Raw genomic sequence first — 24,784 nt, 5'->3', positions numbered from 1 at the left:
GCCGGCCGGAGAGTGCGCAGGTCAGGGCCGAGCAGCCACTGCGGGGGCCGCCCGGAGAGCCCGCGAGTCAGGGCCGAGCAGCCGCTGCGGGGGCCGGCCCGACCCCGCCCCGCCACCGGGAGGAGGGGCCGGGCGGGGCCGGCAGGGGGCGCCGCAGCAGCGGGGGCGCGGCCCCATAAAAGGCCCCGCGCACGGTCGGATCCGCATCGGCGTGAGAGCCGGACCAGCACCGACCGCAGGTAACGGCGCTCGGGGCCCTGCGGATGGGGCGGGATGGGCCTGCACCGTACCGCTGTGCACTGTGCTGCGGTGCGAGGACGCGCGCCTTTTGTCCTTCCCTTCCCTTCCCTTCCCTTCCCTTCCTGGGCGCGGCGTCCACCACCTTGCAGAGGGGCCCTGGAAGGGCGAGTTTGCGTTCCAAGGGCTTTTTTTTGTGGCGGTTCGGGGTGCAGCCTGCCCGCCCGGCACCCCCTGCTACTGCAGGTACCGCTGCAGACGCCCCGGGAGCTGAGGGGATGTGAGCTCCCCGGGTTCGGCTTCCCGGGCCCGGGTTTTGTCCCCTCTTAGCATAGGTCCCAGCCGGTGGTGTCACCTCAGGTGGGTGCGGCGGCAGGATCTCGGTTAGCGACAGCCATCTGCGCCGCTTTCCCTGGGAACAGATCTTCCATAAATTTGAATTAAGGAGCTGTCGCAATAGTTAATTATTGCCTGTAGGCCCCGAGTCCTTCCCGAGGACCAAGGAGTATTTGGAAGTTCACAAAGTTTCTTTGAAGCTGCCTTGGCTGAGTGCCTGGATTGAGTGTATTTAAAGAAAGGTTGCTGTAGGAGAAAGGCCTTGCTGACTTTTGATAGTTCTGGAGTGTTTAAAAAAGCAAAGACAGAAAGAGCTGAACTCCTGGGGAATGTGTGATCTATAGAGGAACTTCTTGTCATGTTGGCTGTGTTGTGCAGAAGATGGATGTTACTGCAGTATTGCCCTAGTTCATAGAGGAACTGGGGACATCGGTGTTTTGGGAGAGAAGTACGGAGGCCATGATCAGCTAAACATGTAGGATGCTGTCAGAGTTGTTTAAGAACAAGCTTCTGTTTCCACATGTTGGTGGAGATGTATCACTGGTGGTGCCTCTCGCGTACCTTTGTGTTCCCATTGTGACAGCAGCACCATAGAGGTCTGAAACCAGCTTTGCAAAACATAATCTGATTTGTCTTATTTAAGTAGGGACCATGCCACAAAAGAAGTGATGGTAGGTGGGTGTCTGTGCACGTTTTGGCTTAAATGAATCAGACCATGTAAGTGTCAAAAGCAAAACAGAATAGTAATCCTGTGCCCAGGCCATGGAAATGTGGTACAGACATGATTTAAATAGCCACAATTGAAAATTAGGCCTAAAACACTTGCATAAATAAACTGAGTTCAGAGAGGGTGTTGTCATGTGAAGTTAAAGATTCTCATGAGAGCTAGAGAGGCCTAATACGTGCCAAGATATCTTTCATTGGGATAGGAGTGCCTCAGACTAGTTAATTTTTTCAAGTTTATGTGCTCATAGTAAACAGAATCTCAGTAACTCACAACCTTATTTTACTACTTGTTTTTTAAAATTTTTGCTCTTTAAAAAGTTTCGAAAAGCTTAATGCAGTAGCTAGAACATATCTTAAAGTTTATTCTCTTCCCAGGCTGAAAATGCGTAATGGGTTGCATTTGAGAAATACAGCACAAGTTAGTTTAATTTAAAAATAATAATTAAAAAAAAATTGAACTGGGGAGCAGTCTCCACATGTGCTTGTAATGTGGAGCCCCTGCATGGCAAACCCCACACCTCTGGGTAACTTCACCTGGATGAACAGGTGCTGTGGATAGCAGGACCCCTCATTCTGGATAAAACCATTCATGGATCTTGGTGTCTGTGAGACTGCAGCCTCAGACATGAGGGCTTGGTATCTCACTGTAGTATCCTAACAGCTACAAACAAGAACGGGGCTGTCTTGAGAGGAAGGACTTGCCAACTCATAGCTCTTGCATAATCTGAGCTGTGGCTGTTAGAAAGCAGGGTATGTGTTAGAGCAGTTCAGTAGCTTGTGGGGTTGTTTTTTGCGGAGGAACAAAGTGCAAATAGAAGGGCAGAGTTCAGGTTTATTTTTTTGAGGCTTTGTGAACAAGTATTGTGGGGATCCTCTGTTCTGTACAGAAAACAAATCTGTCCAGTATTTATTTTAGCAGCAGAAATAAAGCTTGCCAGGAGAAAGTATGCTTGATGTGGCCATTGGATTTCCATACCTGTTTCCTTCCTCCCTTCCTGGGGAAGGAAGCTAATAAAGAAGCTGACAATGTATTCATCTTAACAGTGCCAGCAATATGAGCTGTCATTAAAGTAATGTCCATTAACCCCCATTTTTCAGAAAGAGGCAAAGCAGGCAACTGCACTAGAACTCATGACATGCGCTAAAAAATAAACAGCGCTCATCTATTTCTGTGGAGTCTGGGGGAAGAGTGTGGTCATGTTTTCAAATTCCTTTATACAACCATAATTAAGCTCTTGCCCTTAGAACATATGCCCTTAAATCTCAGATGTTAACCTTTACTTTTATTCTCTGATAGATCTCCCTAGGACCTGGGGCTTTAAGAAAAATACCAGTTAGCATGAAACTAGGGATAAATGTTGTTATTTTCAAGATTTTAGAGGAGATCTTGTATGTTACATTAGTACTTCTTTCCTAGTTCTGTTGTAAAAATGCTGGCTACATATATTGGTGATGTGTGTTGGCAGTTTTTAACTTAGATTGGGGATTTTTTTGGTCTGTTGCAGCTCAAGATGTCTAAAAAAATCCGTGGAGGCTCCGTTGTGGAGATGCAAGGAGATGAAATGACTCGGGTCATCTGGGAACTAATTAAAGAAAAGCTGATTTTTCCTTATGTAGATCTGGATTTGCACAGGTAATGGCTTTTTATGACACACAGCCACTTCGTACTGCTATTTGAATGTGTCATTAGGCATTGAACATGTTTTGCTTAAGCACTGAGAGCCTTACAGCTCCTCCTGCACTAGTGCAGAGAGGCTAACTAGCCCTTTTTAGGCTGGTAAAATTGCCAGCAGATTTCCCTGCTTAACTCACCTAAGGGCCAACCTTACTAAGTACTCTAGAAGACCTATATTCATGGTATTTTGTCAAAATCTGTTGGCATCCCCTTTGAGGTTCCTCACAGCAGTAAGCAGAGAATGCTTAATAGTAAGCTAGCTTTTTTTTCTGTACTGTGCCTCTAAGAAGGCCTTTCACAGACATGGTCAGCATTTTTGTCTCCAACACCTTGGCTTTCCAGCACTTAGGCAGCCTGCATGGTTTGCTGCAGCCTAAACAATTAGAAACAGGGGTGTTTCAGCCGCTCCCTGACTTGAATCCTAGCATCTGTGGACTCTGAGCAGGTTTATGGCTTCTTGCCATCTGTGTTTGAAGGTCTGCCCAGAGGGCAAAAGGGTGGTTGTAGGGCACAGACTCTGTCCTGATGTCTATAAACCTGAGCTCTGCTGGCAGCATGAGCTAACTGTTGCAATTATTCCCCAAGCCTAAGCTGTGCTTCTACATGCCATTCTGGAAAAAAAACAAATACTAGCAGCTGGTATGGCAAAAGGGACATGCTATCTACAGTATCTGGTCAAGCAGAACAAATAACCTCTTTCCTTTCTAGCCACTAAGCTATAATTATTAGAGAAGCATCCAGCTGCATTGGTCCTAGCTGTGTGGACAGAGGCCTTCAGTGGTATCTGCCATTATTAAACCCACAGTCTGACCTCTTCCCCTGACACTTGTATGCCACCTACATCAGGCTTTCTGCTTGCTGGTGTTGAGAATGAAGCAAACAGGAACCCAGCAGCATAATACATGCCCACAGTCTGGAGAAAACACCCTTTTTCAAAGAGGGATGGGAGGAGGGAAAGCAGACCCCTGGCTGGGGCAGCACAATGGCCAGATTCATGTCCAGCTGGCTGTGCTTCAGGGCTGTCCCCTGTGGGGCACCCGTTGTTCTCCAAAAGCTGTTAAAACAGAGTGTGGGAAGTGTGTTTCTTCTGACTGCTTGAGGGGAATATTGGCAGTTTTGCTGCCAGAGCGGGATTGTGGGTCCATTGTCAAAGCAGTTTTTATTTGAAGCCTAGTGTAGCTTTGTATGCTCAGTATATGAAGGAAGCCAGAACTCTCAGCACAAGAGGTTTGAAGTAAAGGCCCATATTCTTCGGGGGATTGTGCTGCTCTATACCATTAGAATCCCAGACTGAAAGCTTCCACTGCCAGGAAGCTCAGAAGGGAAAGCAGAGGAGATACTGGCCATGTCCCATGCCAGCAGAAAGCCTCAGCCATAAACTGAAACTGTCCTTTCTCCAATCTCCTACCAGCAGCAGAAGTACCAGGATAGGAGCTTATGTTTTCTTCCACTCCAGCAGCATTTGCACTGGAGGAAAGATGACTTCAGTTATGACAGAGTACTAGAACTACACTCACAGGTCCATATGGGGTCTGGTTTCTTTCCTGGTGGACATGAACAAATGTCCTGGGCAGTTCTGACCATCTTTGTGTTTGTTACAGCTATGACCTGGGCATTGAGCATCGTGATGCTACAAATGATAAAGTAACCATAGAAGCTGCTGAAGCCATAAAGAAATACAATGTTGGCATAAAGTGTGCAACCATAACTCCTGATGAGAAGAGAGTGGAGGAGTTCAAGCTGAAGCAGATGTGGAAGTCTCCCAATGGGACAATTCGAAACATCCTTGGTGGCACTGTCTTCAGGGAAGCTATTATCTGCAAGAACATTCCCCGGCTGGTGTCTGGATGGGTGAAACCCATTGTCATTGGCCGTCACGCTTATGGGGATCAAGTGAGTCACTTCAGTGCTTACCCCTCTTTTATCTGAACAGGTTTAGTCCTGACTGATATAGAGCTGCAGGGACTTAGACATGCCTGTGCTGCTGCCTTGTCCCTTGCCCCCCACCTGGGAGTGGGTACTTGCTAGAGCTTTGTTTGTACAGCACCTGGTGAAGTGTGGGAGAGGCTGGTTCGTGCCTCTTCCTTAGACAGTGTAGCTGTATAAACAGCATTCAGGGGTCTGTGCTTGGATGAAATAGGGCTATACTTTACTTAAAGGGTATAATTCCTAAGTTATTTTTCTCTGCATCTGCAGAACTCCCTACCTAGCAGTAAAGCAGCCAAACATGACGAAAAGTCTTCTAGAAGAGCCAAGTGCTTGAATAGATGGGTAAACTCACAAACTGAGGGCAAGTCAGAAGCGTAGCTGGGGTACAAAGGGAAAATAATAAATTTCCAAGAGGAAAATAATTGCAGAGCCCTGACACTAGAGAAGAATGGGGCTTGACATCCTTAACAGTACTGAATAATTGAGAAGGTCAAAATAATAATGGGAAACAATGGATTAAAGGAGAGGATTGAAAGCCTGCCAAAGTATGAGATTAAAGTGAAAGGAATAATACAAGAACATATAAAGGACATATGAGCAAGACACTTGTGTACCTTCAGAACAGCTCAGGGAACCAATTTGCTCAATAGGAAGGAAACTACATGAAAAAGGATTGTGAATTTCAAGGAAGTGTAACATTAAATAGTACTGTTCAGGACAGTTGGGAAGATGAGACACTATTTAAAAACCTGAAGTACATCTTGGCTCTTTTGAGTCTGTATAACTCAGAGGAGCAAAATGTGTACCCGTTTACTGAATTCAAAGAACTCTTGCTACAGAATTGTCTTTCAAATGTCATATGATGGTTGGAAATAATGGCTTCTGTTAAGGTGCTGTATGATTCTCCCTTATTTATGAGATCAGTAGTTGTCACATGAATGGCTTTTTTGACCACACAATCCTCTGGATACCTTGCACTTTAAAACTTCAGTGCATCTGCAAAGATACATGCTCTGCCAATTGGTGGGGTCCAAGAACCTGTAAGCTTTTTCCCTTAAAGAGGAAGATCTCTTCTGAAACAGGCAGACTCTTGACTACTTGTTTTTCTAATCTCTAGGAAAATAATTCAGTTACCTCATGGCTGAGTGAACACAGCCTGTTCAGTGTGGGGTGTTTTTTTGGTACAACTGCTTATGCTTATCTGCACCCTGTCCTCTCAAGTGCAGGTTGTTTTTTATGGTTCTGTCCTCCTGATAGATAAAATCATCATGGCAATTTTTTTTTAACAGTACAGAGCAACTGATTTTGTGGTACCTGGGCCTGGAAAAGTGGAGATGACATACACTCCAGAAGATGGAGGCAAACCAGTCACATATCTTGTCCATAACTTTGAAAGTAGGTATTGTCTCTTAATTGTGATTAAAACTGACATTTTTGGTTTAATTCAACTTTGAAATTGTATCTGTTTGATGGTAAAGTATGACTTTGAGGTGGAAAAGGTCTGGGCCTTCTTCATTTATCTGGAAGTACAGAAAGTTACTTAATCTTCCTGGGATTGAAGAGGGATTGAAATTTACTTAATCTTCCTGGGATTGAAGAGATCAAATACACAATCATACTAGGCTGGTCACCTGTCATGCTCTGTGTATGATGACATGTATGTTTTACACTCTGATCAGAGGGAAGCTTGCTGTCTAAACAGGGCTTCACCTAAGGGAGGATATATTTGAGGGCAGTTTGGGTATAATTCTTTCTACTTTTAGTTTGTCTTACTGGGCTCTATATACCTTTGCAGTTTGTACTAATCTTTATTAGGCAGTCTTTTTTTTGATAGAAATGAGAACTAATACTTACTCTGCAAGGTGGAAAGGAGATTTGACAAGGATGCTCTTAACTGTGTAGGCTCTAAGTGTTTTAACAGATGCAGTCCCAAAGGCATTGGTGTCCCTTCTAGCAATATTGCTGTGCTGGTTGTGGATATTGCTTGGCTCAGGAGGAGGAGTCCTGACATTGCTGAGCTGTGTTGCATGAAAACTGTTACACACCTGTTGCTGGAACCCAGGGTGTTTCTCTAGGGGCAGTATTCAGGAAAAATCACACAAGTCATCTCTCTTGCCTATCAGTGATCAAAGGGTGCAGGATTTGAAGCCTTCTTGTTACCTGTGTGAGTGCAATGTTTTGATTTTAACTACAAAGTCCTAATAGATCCATGTAAACCACAGGTACCAAGCAGGTACCAAGTCTGCCACATGACCCTCTTCTGTAATGCCTGATTTCTCTGGCATTCTTGCTCACAGGAACCTAAATCTCTGCCTCCTGTTGCACACTCTTTCATCTGGAGTTCACCTGCTTCACTGCCAGTCCTAATCTGTTTTGATTTGATAGGTGACTGGGGAGCCTGTGCTGGAGACTTGGCAGTTCCAGCTGCCAGTCTGATTCACTGCTCTGCATTGTGTCCGCGAGCAGGGAGCGAGGAAGTGCGAGGATGGCAAATTGCTGCTGTAATACTGCTGTAACTCTCCTCCGCACAGATAACTGTTGTGCCAGCATATCTCCTTGCTGCAGAAGGGAAACTTGTCCTATTGCTATACTAATATGGTCAACCTCGACACTGAATCAAGATATGTCAATAGGCAGTAGGATTTTATGATTGCAGCAATGTTTTGGATTTTTTGTTTTGTTTTTTATTTATATGCAAGTAAGTATTTGAATGAAACTTCATAGCTGTCACCATGGCTCCAAAGGGCACACACAGTCTTTGTAGCTGATCAGACTGTTCTGTCCTTGACTCACTAAAGGAGGCAGGAGGACAATGTGTATTTTTGCTGGTAACAGCATGAATTTCATTCCTTCCAGTATCAGCTTTAAATGACCTTGTTGTTTTGGCAAGCAGATAAACCACCTCTGGCCTCTTGTCTTCATTCTGCATGTGTGTCCCATATAGTAACAACCATCTGGAGTTAGAGGCAAATGGATCTAAGTAAAGGATATTTTTCAAAAATATAAAATTAAAATAATCTGAGTTGTTTCCAGAAGAAAGATCTCTAATAAATGCACTGTACAACAAACTTGAGAGGTGGTGGTAGTGAGGTGTTTAATTTTAAGTACATGGTATCTACTTTTCACTAGAAACACAAAGACCTGTGCTCTGAAGATGACTAAGCTTTTTCATGAAACCTAGACCCTACTTTCACCTTCTCCCATGGTCTGAATGCTGCTCTCCCCCAGGTGAGCTGGGCTGTAGGTTCAAGGCACTTCCATTCAGGCTGCTAACACACCTGGATTACACAGTCTAAGTCATGTGAATGGTGATAGAGCTGTCTGAGGACTTTCCCTTTCACCCAGATGCCTGGCATGTTCTTCCCACAGCTTGCTGGAAGTGAGCCTGAGCAGGTGGAACAGAGCTGCAGGGGGGCCAAACACACGTACTGAAAAGATGCAGGAATGCATGTAGGGACTTGTTTACCTGAGCTAGGCAAAGCAGCCTCTGACTGCTGGAGCTGGTTCTGCAATGCAGCCAAAGCCCGAATGTACAAGGCACTTAAGATGGGAGCAAGCCAATTTCTAGCTTTGACCAAGACTCTTGCTCCAAACTGCTGCCTGCTGCTTTGTTAATAAATAGTTTGTATTTTTTTATCAGGGTAGTAGGAGTCCAGACACACTCACTCCTATCACAGTTTTGCTGCTTAGGCCGGATTAGGAAGCAACTGCTTAGGAGTATTAGGTCACGCTATTAAGATGTACCTAGCTGTAAAACAAACCCACCTTCCTATCCGTGTGCCACAGGACTGCTGGAGCTTTGAGCTGGTAGTGCAGAACGAATCTCCTGCAAGAACCAGCCTTAGAGTGAGAACCATGTCAAGACACCTGGGGATAACACCAGGGTGCCTGCCAGCGTATACTATGGGGAGAATGTCAAATCCTTAAGCAAAACTAAATCTAGTTGATTCCTACCTGTTCCTCCTCCACTAACAGGCTGTGGTGGTGTAGCCATGGGAATGTACAACCTTGACCAGTCTATCAAGGATTTTGCCCATAGTTCCTTCCAAATGGCACTGTCTAAAGGCTGGCCCCTCTACATGAGCACCAAGAACACCATCCTGAAGAGATACGATGGCCGCTTTAAAGACATCTTCCAAGACATCTATGACAGGTAATTAGAATAGTTGTGTACTTCCTACCACGGTGTGTAAGTCTGCAGCAGGAGCTCCCTCTCCAGCCTTGTGAGCTGCCACAGTTCATTCAGCATTTTCAGACACTCAGCAATACTTTGTGGAGGCTGTGCTCCTTCCCTATTGCAGTTTCCTGTGTCGTGCAGGACTCTGTGCTTAAAGCTCTAAATATGGCTCTGGCTCTCATCTCTCCTAACAGAGAGTCGCAGATTCTCTATGGGCTCCTCTGTGATTCTGAAACAGACTTGCAATAGCCTAGCAAAGCAAATGAGGCAAAAAAAGAGAGTAAAGGGCTTGCAAAATTATTTAAAGGTTATTTATTTTTGGGGGGTTTTTGTTTGGTTGGGTTTTTACTCATGTCTGTGCACCTCACTGTGCACACTTACTCAATTACTTACATAAATTGTGCAATCCATGTATTTATCTATATGTCAAGTCGTTATTGTTCATTTGTTTGTTTTCTTCCAGAGAATACAAATCCCAGTTTGAAGCCAAAAAGATCTGGTATGAGCACAGGCTCATTGATGACATGGTTGCTCAGGCCTTGAAATCTGAAGGAGGCTTTGTCTGGGCCTGCAAGAACTATGATGGAGATGTGCAGTCTGACTCTGTTGCGCAAGGTATGAGATGTTCCCTGTGTTACACTGGAACAGGCTCAGCAGTCTCTTGTGATCTTGTCATATCTTCTGTAATTGCCAAGGAGGAGGCCTTGGGTATCAGAACTTACTACACTTTTCAAACCTGTGGCCAGTCATGGAGATATCAGGCAGGCAAAGAATTTCTAATTTCACTTTTACAAGGAAATCCATTGAATGCAGACTGTGTAGTTGCATTTCTTTATCAGATGGCAGTTCCTACCAATATAACAACTTATAGGTTTTCCACTCTAACGCAAGGTATCCAAACAGCTAAAATTCTGTCACTAACAGCTTCAGTTAAGCTTGGCTGGTGCTGAGCATACTGGCAGGTGCTCTACAGATAAGAAAACCTTCAGGACCTAAAGCTACCTGTCAGGTGTAAAGAGAGAGATTGATATGTTTGACTTTACAGACTTGTAGTGCTTGATCAAAATCCTATATAACTGGGCTGCCTGGTGCCAAAACAAATACAGATGCAGAAACCCACAGTGGCTTTATGTAATATGCTCTTTCTAAAGTCGTGCCAGTAAACTGCCTCCCACAGGACCAGCATTGTGTGTTGGAGCACTGAATAAATAAGCTTTCAAAGACACAGATCTCCAAAACCTCCTGGGTTAGGAGTGATGTGAATGTCCAGTTTTGCCAGCTCATGGTTCCTTCTACTAGAGCATTTGATATGAAGTAGCTTTATTTCTTGTCACTCTGTGGGGAAAATAGTGTTTGTCAACCCAGCTCTTCCTATTTAGGATTCTTTGTTCTCATACTGCACCTTTGCAGTAAAAATCTGTCCAGCAAGTTAGGTGAGAATACTGATTTTCTTGAAATGGTGCAGAATGTCTGCATATCTATATTTCATGGTTCAGCAGCACCTTCTGTTCAGACGAGCTGTTATTTTGATGTGTGAGGACTAGGCAGTTAATTGCAGCAGCAGCGCTGCTCTTCAGGAACACTTGCATCAAGGCTGGGAGGATGTAGGAGGACTGTAGGATGGGGGGATTAAGAGGAATTTAAGGGAGCTGCCTGAAGGAGACACTGAACTTGTTACACTGCGTATTCTGTAGGTTATGGCTCTCTGGGGATGATGACCAGCGTGCTGATCTGCCCTGATGGCAAGACTGTTGAAGCAGAAGCGGCTCACGGCACAGTTACTCGTCACTACCGCATGCACCAGAAGGGCCAAGAAACTTCCACTAACCCCATTGGTGAGCTGCTTTTCACTGCCCTTGAGTGATCTCTACACATGAAAGAACAGGATTGGAGGAAGAACATCTGCATCCTTTCTGCAGAGAATTGCATCACTGAGTGGTGAAACTGGTAGAGACAGCTGCAGCCTGGGGCAAAAACAGGCTCGAATGGAGTGTGAGCTAGACCTAAGCTAGCCTTTGAGACATGCTCTCATTCTTCAGCAAACAATAGCTTATAGCCACAGTGGCCTCAAGGTTTAGGTTGGTTATTTATTTTACTCCTCTTCCTGATGCTTCAAGACCCAGCCACTCTCCAAACCATGTACGTACTTAAAGTATAAGTGCACCTAGAATGGGATGTGAGGGAAAGAATTCTCTACAACTGCATAGGGACTAGAGTGTCCTGTGTAATACAGGAAGAAGACTGCACCCTTCTATCATAAAAACAACTTTCTGTGTAACAAGATCCTACCACCAGTCATTGTTTCTGACTTGGGCATGAACAAAATAAGATAAAATGGCACACACATAGAGATTACTAGAGGCAGTGAGTAGTTTCTAGCGTTTGCTTTTCTTTAGAGCTTTGCAAAATGCAAAGAATGCCTAGATGAATACAAGCATTCTCTTTCCCATATGAGGTTTTTTTGTTTTATTAATATTTAATATTAATATTTAAAAAATACTGTTCCACATGACAGCTTAGAACAATGTCTAGGGAGTTCTAGAAGGAGTAATCTTGTGTTCTTTCTCAGCCTCCATCTTTGCATGGACAAGAGGACTGGCCCACAGAGCTAAGCTGGACAACAACACTAGCCTTAAGAACTTTGCAGCTGCCTTGGAAGAAGTCTGCATTGAGACCATTGAATCTGGCTTAATGACAAAGGACCTTGCTGCCTGTATCAAAGGTCTACCTAAGTAAGTGTATGGAGTATCAGCCGTGCTTGGAGGTGTTTCTGAATGGCATTTGCTGAAAAGTTACTTTAGTATGGTGAAGAATTGGAGTCTGGTCACAGAACAGGGCTCATCTGTACCCAGTGCTGTACGGACTCCCTGCCCCAAGTAGCTTAGTGTAGGTTGCTCTGTTCCTTCTATTGTACCACATGCATGGGGAAAAATAAAGAAGGAACTGCAAAAATGTCTCTTATGACAGGCTGGCTACAGTGGCCAGATCCTGCCCTGTCTGTTTATTAGGACAGAGACATACTTCACTGCAAACTACCAGCTGGCTAGCTCTTCTCTGGGATCTTTTGGCAAAAAATCATCAGCTTGAAGACTAGGAGAGAACTCTTTTGGTTTTAGAGGCCAGACTTAGTTCTTTGAACAGTCTCCACCTGCTTTGAGCATTTGAGCGGCTTTACAACTAATGTCTGTCTTGTTTTGTTTCCCCCCCTCAGTGTCACACGCTCTGACTACCTGAACACCTTTGAGTTCATGGACAAGCTTGCTGAAAACCTGAAGGGGAAGCTGGCTTCTCTGCCCAAACTTTAAGGCATGGGTTCTACTCAAGCTCCATTAACAAAGTGTGTCCCACTTACATCAGAGTGTAAGTGGTACTGTATCACACTCTGTGTAACATTTCAAATACTAGACAAAAAATGAACATGTACACTTTTTTTTAAATGTTTGAAAGACCATGTTTTCTTAAACCCCTTGAGCTGCTGGGCTAGGCCTTATTTTTGCTAAGCAGCTGAATGTGATAGTATTCAAGCTAAATGTGGGTCTGGATTCCTAACATTCACAGCAGACCTGAGATTTCTCTCTATGACTTTTTGATCTGTGTTTCTTTTCCCTCTTCCTGTCAGACTGAAAGCCTGTCTCTGTCACAGCCCTGGTCAAACCAGTGGTGACTTACTGTCCGACAGACCTTAGAAATCAGAACCATCCTTATCTCCTATACTATTCACTGAATGTAAGTGAGCTCATAGGGCTGTCCCAGCTCTACTGCAGCCCATCTCTTCATCTTTTAATGCCAGCTAGAGCACAGAATCATTTTGGTTCAAAGAAACCCTCAAGACCAAGTCCAACTGTTAATGTGACATGGGCACTAAACTGTGTCCCTGAGAACCTCATCTACACATCTTTTAAGCACCTCCAGGGATGGTGACCCCATCACTTCCCTGATCAGCTTGTTCCAATACCTGACACCCTTCACATGAACAAATTTTTCCTAATATATCTAAACCTCCCTGGTGCAACTTGAGGCCATTTCCTCATGTCCTATCACTTGCTACTTGGGAGAAGAGACCAACAACCTCCATGCTACAACCTCCTTTCAGGTAATTGTAGAGAGTGATAAAGTCTCCCCTCAGCCTCCTGTTCTCCAGAGTAAACAACCCCAGTTCCCTCAACCACTCCTTGTAAGACTTGTTCTCTAGAGCCTTCACCAGCTTCATTGCCCTTCTCTAAACTCTCTCTAGTACCTCAATGTCTGTCTTTAGTGAGGGACCCAAAGCATCATGTCTTGATACTAAGGGATTTGGTCCCATTACTACAGTCAGGACTGTAGCACTTGAGAAGAAGCACTTAGTAAATGCTGGAAACAAGCCCTGTAGGCTCAGAGCCTAATAAAGCCATGATGCAGTGCCTAGTTGCGGGCCCTGCATTTAGTTATGCTCCTTCTGACTGGATGTGAAGTATAGGAACTGTTACCTCTTCCCCCACAATTCATGAAAGTGCAAAACTTTCCTCCAGTTGCTAGGTTCTTACTTACCTTTCCTGTTGTGATACAGTAAGTCAAGTTATGTCTGTGAAATTATGACTGATACTATTCCATCCATGGTTTTGTGTTTGGGGTTTTTAAAGCATATTTTAGTTCAGACTAAAATAAAAGCCAACTAACATTCTTTGTCTCTCCTTCTTTTGTGTCAGTAGCAGATATGGGGAAATTCTGTCTCAGACTCCAGTACCTTTTAGCACAGTACAATACAAGCTGGGACAGACTGTTGGAATGTGATAGAAACACAAAATAATCTCTCCCTTCTTAGAGCAGATTTTTTATTTGTTCTGGCTCAGGGCAAGATGTGATCTTAGTGTGGTGGTAAGCATCAGGTAATGCCTAAGATCTAAACTTAAAGGTACCACTAAAAGGGAAATTTTGGGTTAGGACTACTTTAAACTCAAACTGATGTATCACCATTCAAAGATCAGAAACTGGTTATACCAGACCAATGCTCACCCTGCAGCTGACTAACTGCAAGTGTTGGTTAGGATACAAATCCAATGTTTTTAAATGCTTAAAAAACCATGCTAGTTTTGAGATGAGTGTATGTTTGAAACACAGCTCTACAACTGCTAGCAGCTATCACCATGTGTTCAATATGGATGAACACAGTCTGCTATTCTGTTATTAGCTCAAGCATGGAAGAAGTGCAGCTGATAGAAGTCCCGTTGCTGACCCATAGAAGCAATGGAAACAATCACAAACATCTGGAGTTCCATGTTCCTGCCTGACTTCCGACACCAGCAGTTCAAATTACTGTGCAGTCAGGTCATACTAAAACAGCATCTCTAACAAACTCCCCTTCTATTTACTAGCACCTACCTGGCTTCTGGCATTACAGAATAGCAGAGTACAGCAAGACTTATTCTGTCCTCATGAGCTGATGGATGTTGCTGCAGTGCTAAGGAGAAACAGGAACACTTGTCTCAGTGTTGGGAGAAGCAGCAGTAAGTGTAATCATAAGAACAGAGCACCCCTCTCCCTGCTCTGCCATGGAGAAAGAGGAAACATTTTTCTTGCTTCCAAGGAGGCACATTCTATTCCCATTTACTACTAATATGATCACTTATTGTCCCCACCACTCCCTCAAACATTTAGTATCAATAGCCTTCAAAGTTAGATACCAGTAGACCATAAAAAATCAAGTGCTAGAGGCCAGTAGGTACTCAGTCCACAATGGAAAAGAGCGCAGGATTTACCAAAATGATTGTCTGCTTTGCAGTCTCCAGCTGCTCCACAGGACTCTTGGGCAGGTCCACTGTAGTTCCCACCACCAGTGACAGCCATTTGCACCAACACTCCCATCAGCAGAGCCCAGCAAAAGTTGATCTTGATCAATGTATAGCCTAGCTTACCTTTAGTGCAGACACTGATGTAGTTAGATGTGTGCATGTGTCCCAGGTCTGGTGGAAGGCTTGGTTTTCAGCTCCAGAGTTCTGCAAATCCTCACTGACAGCAAATATGGTAAGAGGGCGGTGTATAAGTTTTCTGACACAGCTGACTTCTGGGGCTGCCCAAGGCTTCAGTCAACCTGAAATGTGACTTCCCAGGGGGGCTGCTCTACGTGTACAAAAGCCACCTCCTACAGGAGACAACACTGGGCAGTATATCCATATGCTGCTTCTGCTGGCTGTCAGAGCCTGGGCTGCTGCAACATTTTATGCCATTGCAGCAGCTCTTGTGGGTATCTGCAGTGCCGCATCAGCCCTTTAAGGCATACTGTCCCCAACCTCGTGTGGGGCCAGGAGGGAACTGGCAGAGCCAGCCACCTGTCTGGGGTGCCACAAGCATCTGCACACTGAGACTTTACAGACAAGCGCACCAGCATTTAAATGTGGAGCACGGGAAGGCAGGGAATAAATGTCACAAAGCTTTTATACTGACCATGTAGACTTTATTCATATTTTAAAATCAAAATAAAGAATAAGCTATGCAAAACATTGGAATTATTCTAGCAAACATGCACAAGCCTCTAGGAGCTTGAGGGCTGCCTGTTCAATCACTGGTTTACTTCTGGCATCATGTCTGTGGGAAGTGTTACTAGGTTGCCTGCCTTGGTGCTGGGACATCCTTTAAGAAGCCATTCTTTTTCCTCTTTGATCTTCTTGGTCCTTTGCTTGGCTTTGGCAGTTTTCTTCTTTTTGTAGAGAGGGGAGTGGAAGAACTCCATGTTTGTAAATGGGTCACCCCGCCTCAGTTTACTGCAGAACCAAAAGGGTTAGATTGAACCATCAAGGTATTTTTTGAATACTTATATGATTTTACTGAAATGCTTGTTCTATAAGATGACTGAGTGGTACAGTTTGTTTCTTGTCCAGTGCAGGAACAACTGTACCAGTACAGAATACCTTCTGACCCAGTATAACCAACTCCTCACTGAAAGTTCGAACTGTGATACTTTTCAGGGAAAACACAGTGTTACTCAGTAGCATAACAACAAAGTCATCATTTTAGGAGTTAAGTGGTTCTGTACAGTAGGCATCAAATGTACTGAATCTACAGTTTCTAAGGGAAAAGATACAGCTACTTATTTAGGTATGCGTATCTGCCAGAAAAAGCAAATATAAATACAGCCTGCTCACAGGAGTGAACCTTCCTCAAAACCTAGAATTTCCTTCACTGAAATCCGATTAAAATGGAAGTATTACTCAGTTGAATTTCAGATATCACAGAATGGCAGCAAGTAAAATTAGGTCTTCCACATAGCTGTCTTTATTAGCCTGTATTTTATCCTCATGCTAATCTTTCATTAGCACTGGAGTATAACAGGTGCAGTCTGCTAAGAGATGTACTTGATTCAGTGAGGGAAATAACATCATTGGTAGCTTGTTAGCACAAGCCTGCACGTGCATCTGTGCTAATGCAGAATTTTGGCTTAACCACACTGTCGTAGAAGAGGAGGGTCAGAGAAACACAAAGGGTACGAGGAACTTAAAGACAAACAGAATGACAGAGTATCCAGCCCTGGAGAGTGAGCACATGACAGCAAATCAGGGGTTGCAATGTGGGGACAGTCATGGGAAGGAAGAGTTTAAAGCCCAACCTGTTTAGTTTAGGCTCTGCATAGCAGCCTGGGTCCTGCCTCCGCCTGGATGGGCGCCCTGACACTTCTGAGATGGATGGAGTCTTGGCATTGGTCAAGTCCTGTAGCGGCCTGATCTCTGCAAAGGGAGACATTCACACATGGGTTGATCAAAGTGTTTCCAAATTATTTCCAGATATCCTAAGAAATACAGCTGCCAATTAGAGAAGGGCTACATTACCAGGTTTCTCTGAATACTGCACAGTCCTGAATCCAAACCTCTAAAGTCAGGAGATCATTTCTGTCTAAAAATCCAAGACCTGCTCCTCAAAAGTCAGCTCCTGAATCAAATTACATTCCTCACTGAAAAAAATACAGGTCACTAATACTGCTGGCACCATTGGACCCTGATGTAGTAGAAAAATTACACAACAGTGACAGTTAATAGTTCTAATGCCCAGGACCTTACAGCCTGGAAGGGAAAGCAAGTTTATGGCACCCAAAAAAAACCTACGAGACTTTCAGCAAGACACAGGACCCTGCCAGGGTTCACTGCAGCTGTCAGAGTGAAGTTGGCCAAGACAGGGAAGACAAGAGAATAAACTCCCTCCCTCTCTACAAGTGTAGCGCACTCTAGCTGCAACAGGCCTGTTTGTCAACAGCTGCAGGAAGAAAACACCCCACAGAACAACTCTACAGAGTATCCAATAACGGTAAGTTCCCAAAAAGGCTCAGCTTAACTGCTGTATTACCAGCCAAGGGATACACCCTCCAAATCCTTTTAAAAAACAAACCAAAGAAACACAACCAAGAGAATTTCGGTAGCTCCCAACGAATTTCCATTGAGGACACCACCTAGAGGTATAAACTCTGAATCCTTGCAGTGCTAACCTGTCTGGACCAAAAACCCACCATCTTCATCATATTCTGTGCCACAATTACTGCTGATTCTAATAGGCAGGGTCAGCAACAACTCATACTTTTCAACTGCTTGAGTAATTGATTATCTAAATTGACAGGCATGCCCTGTAGATAACAGGAGTGGTAAAACAGGACTCATAGCACATGCTCCTAGTCTTTTCCCAATATCCACACATGAACAAGTGACCAGAAATTCTGATAAGAATGCTGATAAACTGGAAGCAAATGCAGCCACAGACATGACTGGCCAGCACAAGTGGGAGCATAAATGGTGTACTGGACACTGACCTTTAACTCTGAAAAAACAGAGGAGAGGAAGGAAAACATAAGCACTTGCTGCATGGACTTTTGGCATTCATCTCCAAACACAGGCACCCTCCCCAGCCCTATGACCTACCAGGTTCCCGTGAAGGTGTGCTCTGAGATTTTGACTCAATCTGCTTTCTTTCCCCAGGTATTTCATCTGAAGTAATTTCTTTAATTATCAGGGGGCTTTGTGACTGAACAGAGGATCTCTCTGGCATTCTGTTACCCTCAGTACTTAAGCTCTTGGAAACATCTGTAAGCCTGGAGCCGACAGGCGAAGCTGGAGAACAGGTCACAAAGGAGGATTCAAAGCTGCATGAAACATCCAGAAGATTTTTTGCAAGCGATATCTCAGCTATCTGCTCCTCCAGGAAGGCATCTGGCCCAGACAGAAGATCTGTAATGCTGGAAAACTTCCCTGTCAGGACACTTCGCTTGGCCAGGGAATCAGTCTCTGGAGGACTAGAGATTTTCCTCTTCCTCTGAGGCTTCGGTTTGGCATAAGCCTCTTTTTTCAAAGCCTTCATGTTGTGAACTTCAGCTTGCTCCTTTTCTTGAAGGTCCTCTGTCTGTTTTTTATTGCCCTGAGCAGCTACCATCCTCTGAACTCTGGGGATTTTGCTAGCTTTGCTCTCAGGAATCAACACGGTGGGTACAATTTCATCCCCTTTGAAATATGTCTGGACACAGCCCAAGTTTTCTGCAAGATCTAAAGGATGAACAGTGTAAGTTTTCCTGCTACGTTTAAGATTAGCTGGTGAATCCTTTGTGCTCTGCTTAGCTACTTCTTGAACATCTACAGATGGCCCAAAACCATCAACTTTATTTCTCTGATCACCACAACTTCTTTTCCTGATAGCTGTCTTCCTCCTTGTCTGTCTTCTTTTAGGCTGTTCTTCAGCTTTGGCCTCTGGGATTTTCACACTGTTTGGCAGATTCTCATCACAGTCATCTCTTTGCCTAATTACTCTGGTTTTTCTGTTGATTTTCTGTCCGATGCTCTTTGCACTCACACTTGAGTCCTCTTGCAAAACACAGGTACTTGAGGTCTCTTTCCTCAAGAAAACTGGATTTTGTAGACTGGAAGCATCTGATGGAACTTCATGACTTGAGAAGGTACAAACTGGGCTTTTTGACAAGCTCTCCACACTTTGGATCTCCTCCTGCTGCAGTGAGTCACCACTTCCAAGACTATGCAGTTGTTCTGGATGTATCACATGTGTTCTTCTGAGATCTCGGACTTTATCAGGAGAGTGGGAACGCTCCTTCGCACCACAGTCCCTGTTCTTCCTGTCGAAAGCCCCCTCACAAGTCTTCTGCCTTATCTCAGAAACTCCAGATTCGCTAGAACATGTTTCAACTTCTGGCTGAAGAAGCTCCTTTGCGTTTTGAGCACACTCTTCACCTTGAGGTAGATCAGCACAACTTTCTGTATTGTTTTTAATTGCATTTGTTTTCTTCTTTCCTGTGCTTGCTTTTTTAACGGTTGCTTTCTCACCAGTTTTACAATTACGTTTGCTTTTAACCTTTACAGGAACAAACTCCGGGACTTGGCTATAGCTGGGGTCCGTTTCAACACCACACCCAATTTCTTTAGCCTGTGGCTGATCACAGAAAACCTCTTTACCCAAAGATTTTCTATCAGGAATTACAGTGGTTTCAATAGGCGAAACCAGGCAGCTTTGAAGTGTCAGCTGTGGCTGTGTGCTGCTCTGGCTGGAGCTGCCGCTGTCCTTTGTGATACTCCACCAAGCTGCCTGAGTGGAACCGACAAGTGGGGAGACATGCACACCAGAAGATGGAGTGCTTGTTGCAGTCAGGGTGGAACGCTTCCTCCTCTGAGTAATGTGCACTTGTGAGGGACGATCCAAGAAACTTTTTCCCATCTCGTCGCCCTCATATGAAAGAGCATGACTTTCCCAGGCAAGCGCTGGCAGATTATTGAGGTTTTCTTGTGTGGCGCACAAGGCCTCTGTTGGGAAGACAAAATTCATTCCTAAGACTGAGAAATGCAGCAGGCAAATGCCAGGTTTCCCCATACCACTAAAAGCCATGCCCCACACACTGCCATGAATCCAGAGCATAGGAAAAGCATGATTTTGTCTCTACAGGGACTCCCCAAACATACTGTGTAACAGAAGCGCTCAGCTGGCTCCTCTCAGAACAGAAAGGCAGCCCAAAGCAAGATCCCTTCACCAGCCTTAATATTTAGGAGTGCTCACTATCTATATGAGAGTTATTATTTAGATGGCAAATCTACAAGGAACAGAAGATGCACATCTAGTCAGGTTCTGCACCTTCAGACATCTCTGAAAATCTTATCTAAGCTCAGTGCCTGTTGTTCTGAAAGCCTAATGAGCTATCTTGAGCTATTGCAAGCATGCCAAATATCTCCACCAAGACATCCCATTCTGGAGTATAGGTAATTCTAGTGATATCAGCATCATGGAAGCATGCAGCTCTTAACAGTAACTGGGAGCTGCTGCAGCAATGGTTAGGAGCTAACTGGAGCTACAGCACTACTCTCATTCATTTCTGAAGAGAAACACGTGAAGTCATACCAGAAGAACAGCAGAAGATGCACATTTACCTCCAAAGATGCGAGAGTCAAGAAAAGCCTCTTGTGCTTCCATTGCTTCAGTTTGCCTCTTCCCATTCTGCTCCTGGTGGGACTGAGGCTTCTCAGTAGGCTGTAGTGGCAAAGTGTCTTTGGAGGCAACAGGCACAGTTTCCAGGGGCTTGTTAGAAGCAGGTCTCTGAAGATCTAGCGATGGTGTCTCTACAGCTGTGGAGCTGCCACCTTGCTGTCCTGCATCACAGAGCTTGGAAATGGGCACCCTCATTGGCATCCCTGCAGCCCTGGTGGGAAGGAATAACAGCACTGGAGCACGTTCCTTACCTGAGACAGGCCCCAGAATCCAGCAGAACAGCTACAGTTTTCACCTCTGTCAAGAGCTGCTGAAATACATTTCTGAAGGCTTCAAGTGCTGAAGAACACACCCTGCCCAGCCAGGACAGATTTCCCAGTTTTGTGCAAGCACAATTCATAAGGAAAGCAAACTGCTGCAGACACAGACACAGGAGAAAAGTACACTGGGGAACAAGGAAGGAACGCCTTCCAGTGCACACGTTTTGACTACAGGTTGGCCTCACTGTGGAACACCAATGTGGCTGCTTGGAGGTATGTGTGTGAGCAGCTCCAAGGGCTTCCCTGTGTTCAAAGGGGAGACTAGATAGAGGAGAAACAGAACTCCAAATATATTTTAGGAGATTCTGTTCTGACCTTCTTTCCAAAACACAAATTTACATCATACAAGCAGATGACTATTAAGCATTTATACCTAACAAAGAAAGCAACCAGCTATGGCACTCACTCTCTTGAGAAAATCTTGCAGTGCTTACCAGATACAAAGGAAAAATTGCCTAAAAGCAATGCACTTTCAAACAACAGAGAAGGACCAGTTTATGCATAAACTTGGCATTAGGACAAACAAAACAAGGAGTGGCAGCAGAAAGACACAGAGTAAAGGAAGATATCAGGCAGTGGTGGTTTAGAGAAGACAACTCATGTAAAAAAGACAACTGAGCACACGTGTAAAACACAAGGGGAAGTTCAGCATATAGATATTCAGGACAACCTTGGTAATATCTGACATTTTAAGGCCCACCTCAGAAGCTGACCATTTGCAATATCATCAGCCCAGCTTTCTTCCGTCATGCTGCTCTTCCGGCCATTGGGCAAGAATATAGCACTTGTGTTGAACTGGAAAGCAGAGAAACGGAAGGGTTGTTTAAAGCTCTTGCAATGCCCTGTGCACCCCTCCACCCCCCGCACAGAAATAGCAGAAGCTCAGTTTCATCCTGGCAAGTATGCCAAATACCGCTGGTAACCCTCTCTCATTGAAAATTGCACAAATTATGGAATAAATTGCAGCAGAGTCAGATTCTGTCTCCACAGGTTTAAGGACGACGTTAAACTAGTCCAGATACTCTGAGAGTAGGAAGCAGGAATATTTTCCCACCCACCCATGAGACAGGACATATGGAAGAATGTCCTATTCCCTATCCCAAGTTGCCATGGCAACACTTTACAAAAATAAATGGGAAAAAAGTCACAACTTGTCATAGCAGAAGAGCCTACTGGCCAATGCAGCCAGTGACCCAGAGGAAGGCAGTTTAAAACTGTAGCCTTTCCTACAGAAGACATTACCCTGGAAATAATTAACACTGAGCTAAAAATGAAGATGCAGCCAGCACAATTCAAGCAAGCAAAGAAAAACAGTTGAAGTGAGCAGGCTAGACAAAACAAAAGACAGAGTCAAACACAACCTGACTTCCCAGAGCAGTGTGCTCACATTTCCCATGGTTTACCTCAGACAGCCGGTCCATCTTAACTGCAGCCATAAGGTTTTCAATTTCTTTCAGGGTGTTGTTCTGTGTTGAGGTAATAAAAAAAGAAAAAACGAATATATTAAATCAAAATATCTATTCCAACAGGATGCTGATAGCCAGAGCAAGGCATGTTCTGGGGAGAACACAGCTAGGTAGAAAGAGTAAGCCATTAAATGGTGATATTTTTCATGTGCAAAGAGCATGGACAATCAGTGCCAGCTCCCTTCTCCCCAGGCTGAGATGCTAGCGCTGCGTAGCTTGCTCACCACCCCTCCCTGTAGCAGCCACACCGTTAGTGCCATACCAGGCAGCAGAGCCTGTGCCGCAGCACAGCGTTCTGGAAGTGACACTGCTCCACCTCCTTCTGCAAGATGGTCTTCTCCTGGGTGAGCCGCTTTGCATTGGCTTTCTCCGCATTGAGAGCCAGGGCAAGGGCCTTATTGTTGTGCTTTAGGGAAATTTTAATAGTGGAGGAGTTGTCTGTAAGAGATAGAGAAATATCATACAGAGTCAGCATCCAATTTCTCATCTATGCCCCTCCTCTCATCACAGTGCTTCCTCTTCCCAGAATAGCGTTCCTCAGGCTCAGTTCTCTACAACTCAATAGCCCTGACACAAAGTCAGCAGTTTAATTCCTTCCAGCAATTGAAGTCTCCAGAGAACAGCAGGAAAAACTTTCCATAATAACCTGCAATGCTTCAGACACCATCTCCAGCCTCATGCTCAATCAGCAAGCTACTGCTTCAGTTCTTAATGAAACATGGTGTGGTCAGGTGCCAAGTTTAGAAAGATATGCTGCTGAATTTGAACAAGTCACTTATAGCTCTGAGTCCTCATCTCCATCCAAAAGAGGAAGGAAAGCCTACTTTCCTCCATAGTAGCCCTTAAGCAGATTTAGATCCATGTTTCCCAATTTCAAAACAAACAAATAAAAGTAACAGAAATATTTAACGTTTTCAAGGTAGTCCAAATTATCTCCTGCACTATTGTTGCATTATTTTCCCCATAAAAACAAATCACAGTTGGGCTAGCTTCTGCACAGGATTGCATCGACACTAAAACAACTTCCAACGCCTCTTCTGCTGTTTGGACCCTGAGGGCTTAGTTACCTTACCCAGACACAGCTGTCTAATGCCATCTGAGATGCTCCCCAGCAGCCTGTGATGGCCCCACCTGCCGCTCCACATGTTCTGCATTAAACCTACTGGTCACAGACACCTTTGGGCACCTCAAGTGGCACTTGACACTCATTTAATAGAATAACAGAATAATCTCAGTGGGAAGAGACCCTCAAGATCATTGAGCCCAACCATAACCTAACACTTTCACTAAAATATGTCCCTAAGAACCTTGTCTAAATGCCTTTTAAACCCCTCCAGGGATGGTGACTCCACCACTACCCTGTTCCAATGCCCAACAACCCTTTCAGTGAAGAAATTTTTCATATTTGATCTAAACCTCCCTTTGCACAACTCGAGACCATTTCCTCTTGTCCTGTCACTTGCTACTTGGGAGAAGAGACCAACACCCTCCATGCTACAACCTTTCACGTAGTTGTAGACAGTTTGCATTTGTTTTTCAGACTGCGCTTTGGATTGCTACTTGCAGGGTACCGAATTCACTAGAAACCCAGAGGCAGAGAAGCCACTGTTAACGGTTACAAGCTGACACAGCTGTCAGCCTCTGTACACGCTAAAAGATAAAATACACTCACTAATGATCCTCGTTTTGATTTTTGATGCAAGTGAGGCATTCAGCTTCGCAGTCTTCAAGGCTCCTTGTTTCTTCTCCCTCATCCGCTCTCTCGCACCACTCAGGCTGAAGAAGGACGTTTCCAAAGCCTCCCGAGATGCCATCGCTAGAGAGAGAAACGCGGAGCAGCGGTAGCACCCACCTTTTTCCCTTCAGAAAGTACTTACCGGCCGGGACCTTACCCTCTCCTCGAGGCCTGGCAGGGAGGAGCGCGGCCGCACACACCCGGCACCGCGCCCGGGCCGTTACAGCTCCCCCACCAACGGCCCCTCCGCCCCGCGGGAGCGCCCCTCGCTTCGCCTGTGAGTGGGGCAGCAGCCTCGGCACCCTCCGGCGCGGCGAGCCCCGCGGGATGGAGGAGGCGGCTGTACCCCACCACAGCCAGAGGAAAAAGGTACTGGGCAAAAGGAGCCTTGCTCGCCGGGAGATTTTTGAATACAAGCGGGACGGCAGGCAGCCCGGCCCTCGCTCCGCCCCGCGGGGAGTGGCGGGTTTTAACTGTCCGCCGTGCAAGCAGCGAGAGCACTGAGAGTATGGGGATGTTTCGTTCACATTATGGCTCGGTGACGCGGGGATGTTACTTCCCCCGTCACTCAGTGCTGCGTGTGCGGCGGGACCGCGGCACCCGCGTCCTCAGGCCGGGCCGCGCGGCCATATTGCGGCGCCATCTTGGGCCGCGCTGCTGCTGAGGGGGAAGCTGCCAGCCCTCCCGGGCAAAGGACACCCTGAAACGCCGCCTGCTCGGCCGCCGCGGCCCCGCTGTCCCCCCGGCTGG

The 24,784-nt window shown here is 45.2% G+C and overlaps 3 protein-coding genes across 4 annotated transcripts in view; 2 read left to right on the top strand and 1 right to left on the bottom strand.

Moving 5' to 3' along the window:
• Nucleotides 1-106: 106 nt before the first annotated feature.
• Nucleotides 107-13,740, top strand: IDH1 (isocitrate dehydrogenase (NADP(+)) 1). Its single transcript, XM_065841065.1, has 9 exons — nt 107-239; nt 2,805-2,932; nt 4,576-4,867; nt 6,193-6,298; nt 8,879-9,056; nt 9,544-9,695; nt 10,775-10,915; nt 11,650-11,812; nt 12,292-13,740. The coding sequence occupies exons 2-9, from the start codon at nt 2,811-2,813 to the stop codon at nt 12,383-12,385; spliced, it is 1,248 nt and encodes a 415-aa protein (XP_065697137.1). The 5' UTR covers nt 107-239; nt 2,805-2,810; the 3' UTR covers nt 12,386-13,740.
• Nucleotides 13,741-15,488: 1,748 nt separating this feature from the next.
• LOC136102978 (uncharacterized) lies at nt 15,489-24,307 on the bottom strand. Its single transcript, XM_065840640.2, has 9 exons — nt 24,192-24,307; nt 23,972-24,115; nt 22,562-22,737; nt 22,237-22,299; nt 21,534-21,628; nt 20,456-20,724; nt 17,957-19,837; nt 16,660-16,777; nt 15,489-15,817 (listed from the first exon to the last, which is right to left on the bottom strand). The coding sequence occupies exons 2-9, from the start codon at nt 24,111-24,113 to the stop codon at nt 15,616-15,618; spliced, it is 2,946 nt and encodes a 981-aa protein (XP_065696712.1). The 5' UTR covers nt 24,114-24,115; nt 24,192-24,307; the 3' UTR covers nt 15,489-15,615.
• NBEAL1 (neurobeachin like 1) overlaps nt 24,304-24,784 on the top strand; it is an 86,480-nt gene continuing 85,999 nt past the window's right edge. Inside the window, exon 1 of one of the 2 annotated variants that reach the window (XM_071811469.1) lies at nt 24,304-24,403. The gene's annotated coding sequence lies outside the window, so the exon portion shown is untranslated. The remainder of the gene's footprint in view (nt 24,404-24,784) is intronic. The other variant, XM_071811468.1, reaches the window with a different exon arrangement.

The sequence above is a fragment of the Patagioenas fasciata genome, chromosome 7 (assembly GCF_037038585.1).
Source record: "Patagioenas fasciata isolate bPatFas1 chromosome 7, bPatFas1.hap1, whole genome shotgun sequence".
NCBI classification, from domain to species: domain Eukaryota; kingdom Metazoa; phylum Chordata; class Aves; order Columbiformes; family Columbidae; genus Patagioenas; species Patagioenas fasciata.
Note: the sequence above shows the minus strand (reverse complement) of the source record. Positions and strands in the feature narration are given on the sequence as shown.

Coding starts and splice junctions, on each gene's coding strand:
- LOC136102978 (XM_065840640.2), bottom strand. CDS start 24,113: ATGGCATCTCGGGAGGCTTTGGAAACGTCCTTCTTCAGCCTGAGTGGT. Junction 19,838..20,455: donor TGACTCTCGCATCTTTGGAG/GTAAATGTGCAT, acceptor TCTTCCCAACAG/AGGCCTTGTGCGCCACACAA. Junction 15,818..16,659: donor GCAGAGCCTAAACTAAACAG/GTTGGGCTTTAA, acceptor TTGGTTCTGCAG/TAAACTGAGGCGGGGTGACC.
- IDH1 (XM_065841065.1), top strand. CDS start 2,811: ATGTCTAAAAAAATCCGTGGAGGCTCCGTTGTGGAGATGCAAGGAGAT. Junction 2,933..4,575: donor GTAGATCTGGATTTGCACAG/GTAATGGCTTTT, acceptor TGTTTGTTACAG/CTATGACCTGGGCATTGAGC. Junction 6,299..8,878: donor TCTTGTCCATAACTTTGAAA/GTAGGTATTGTC, acceptor CTCCACTAACAG/GCTGTGGTGGTGTAGCCATG.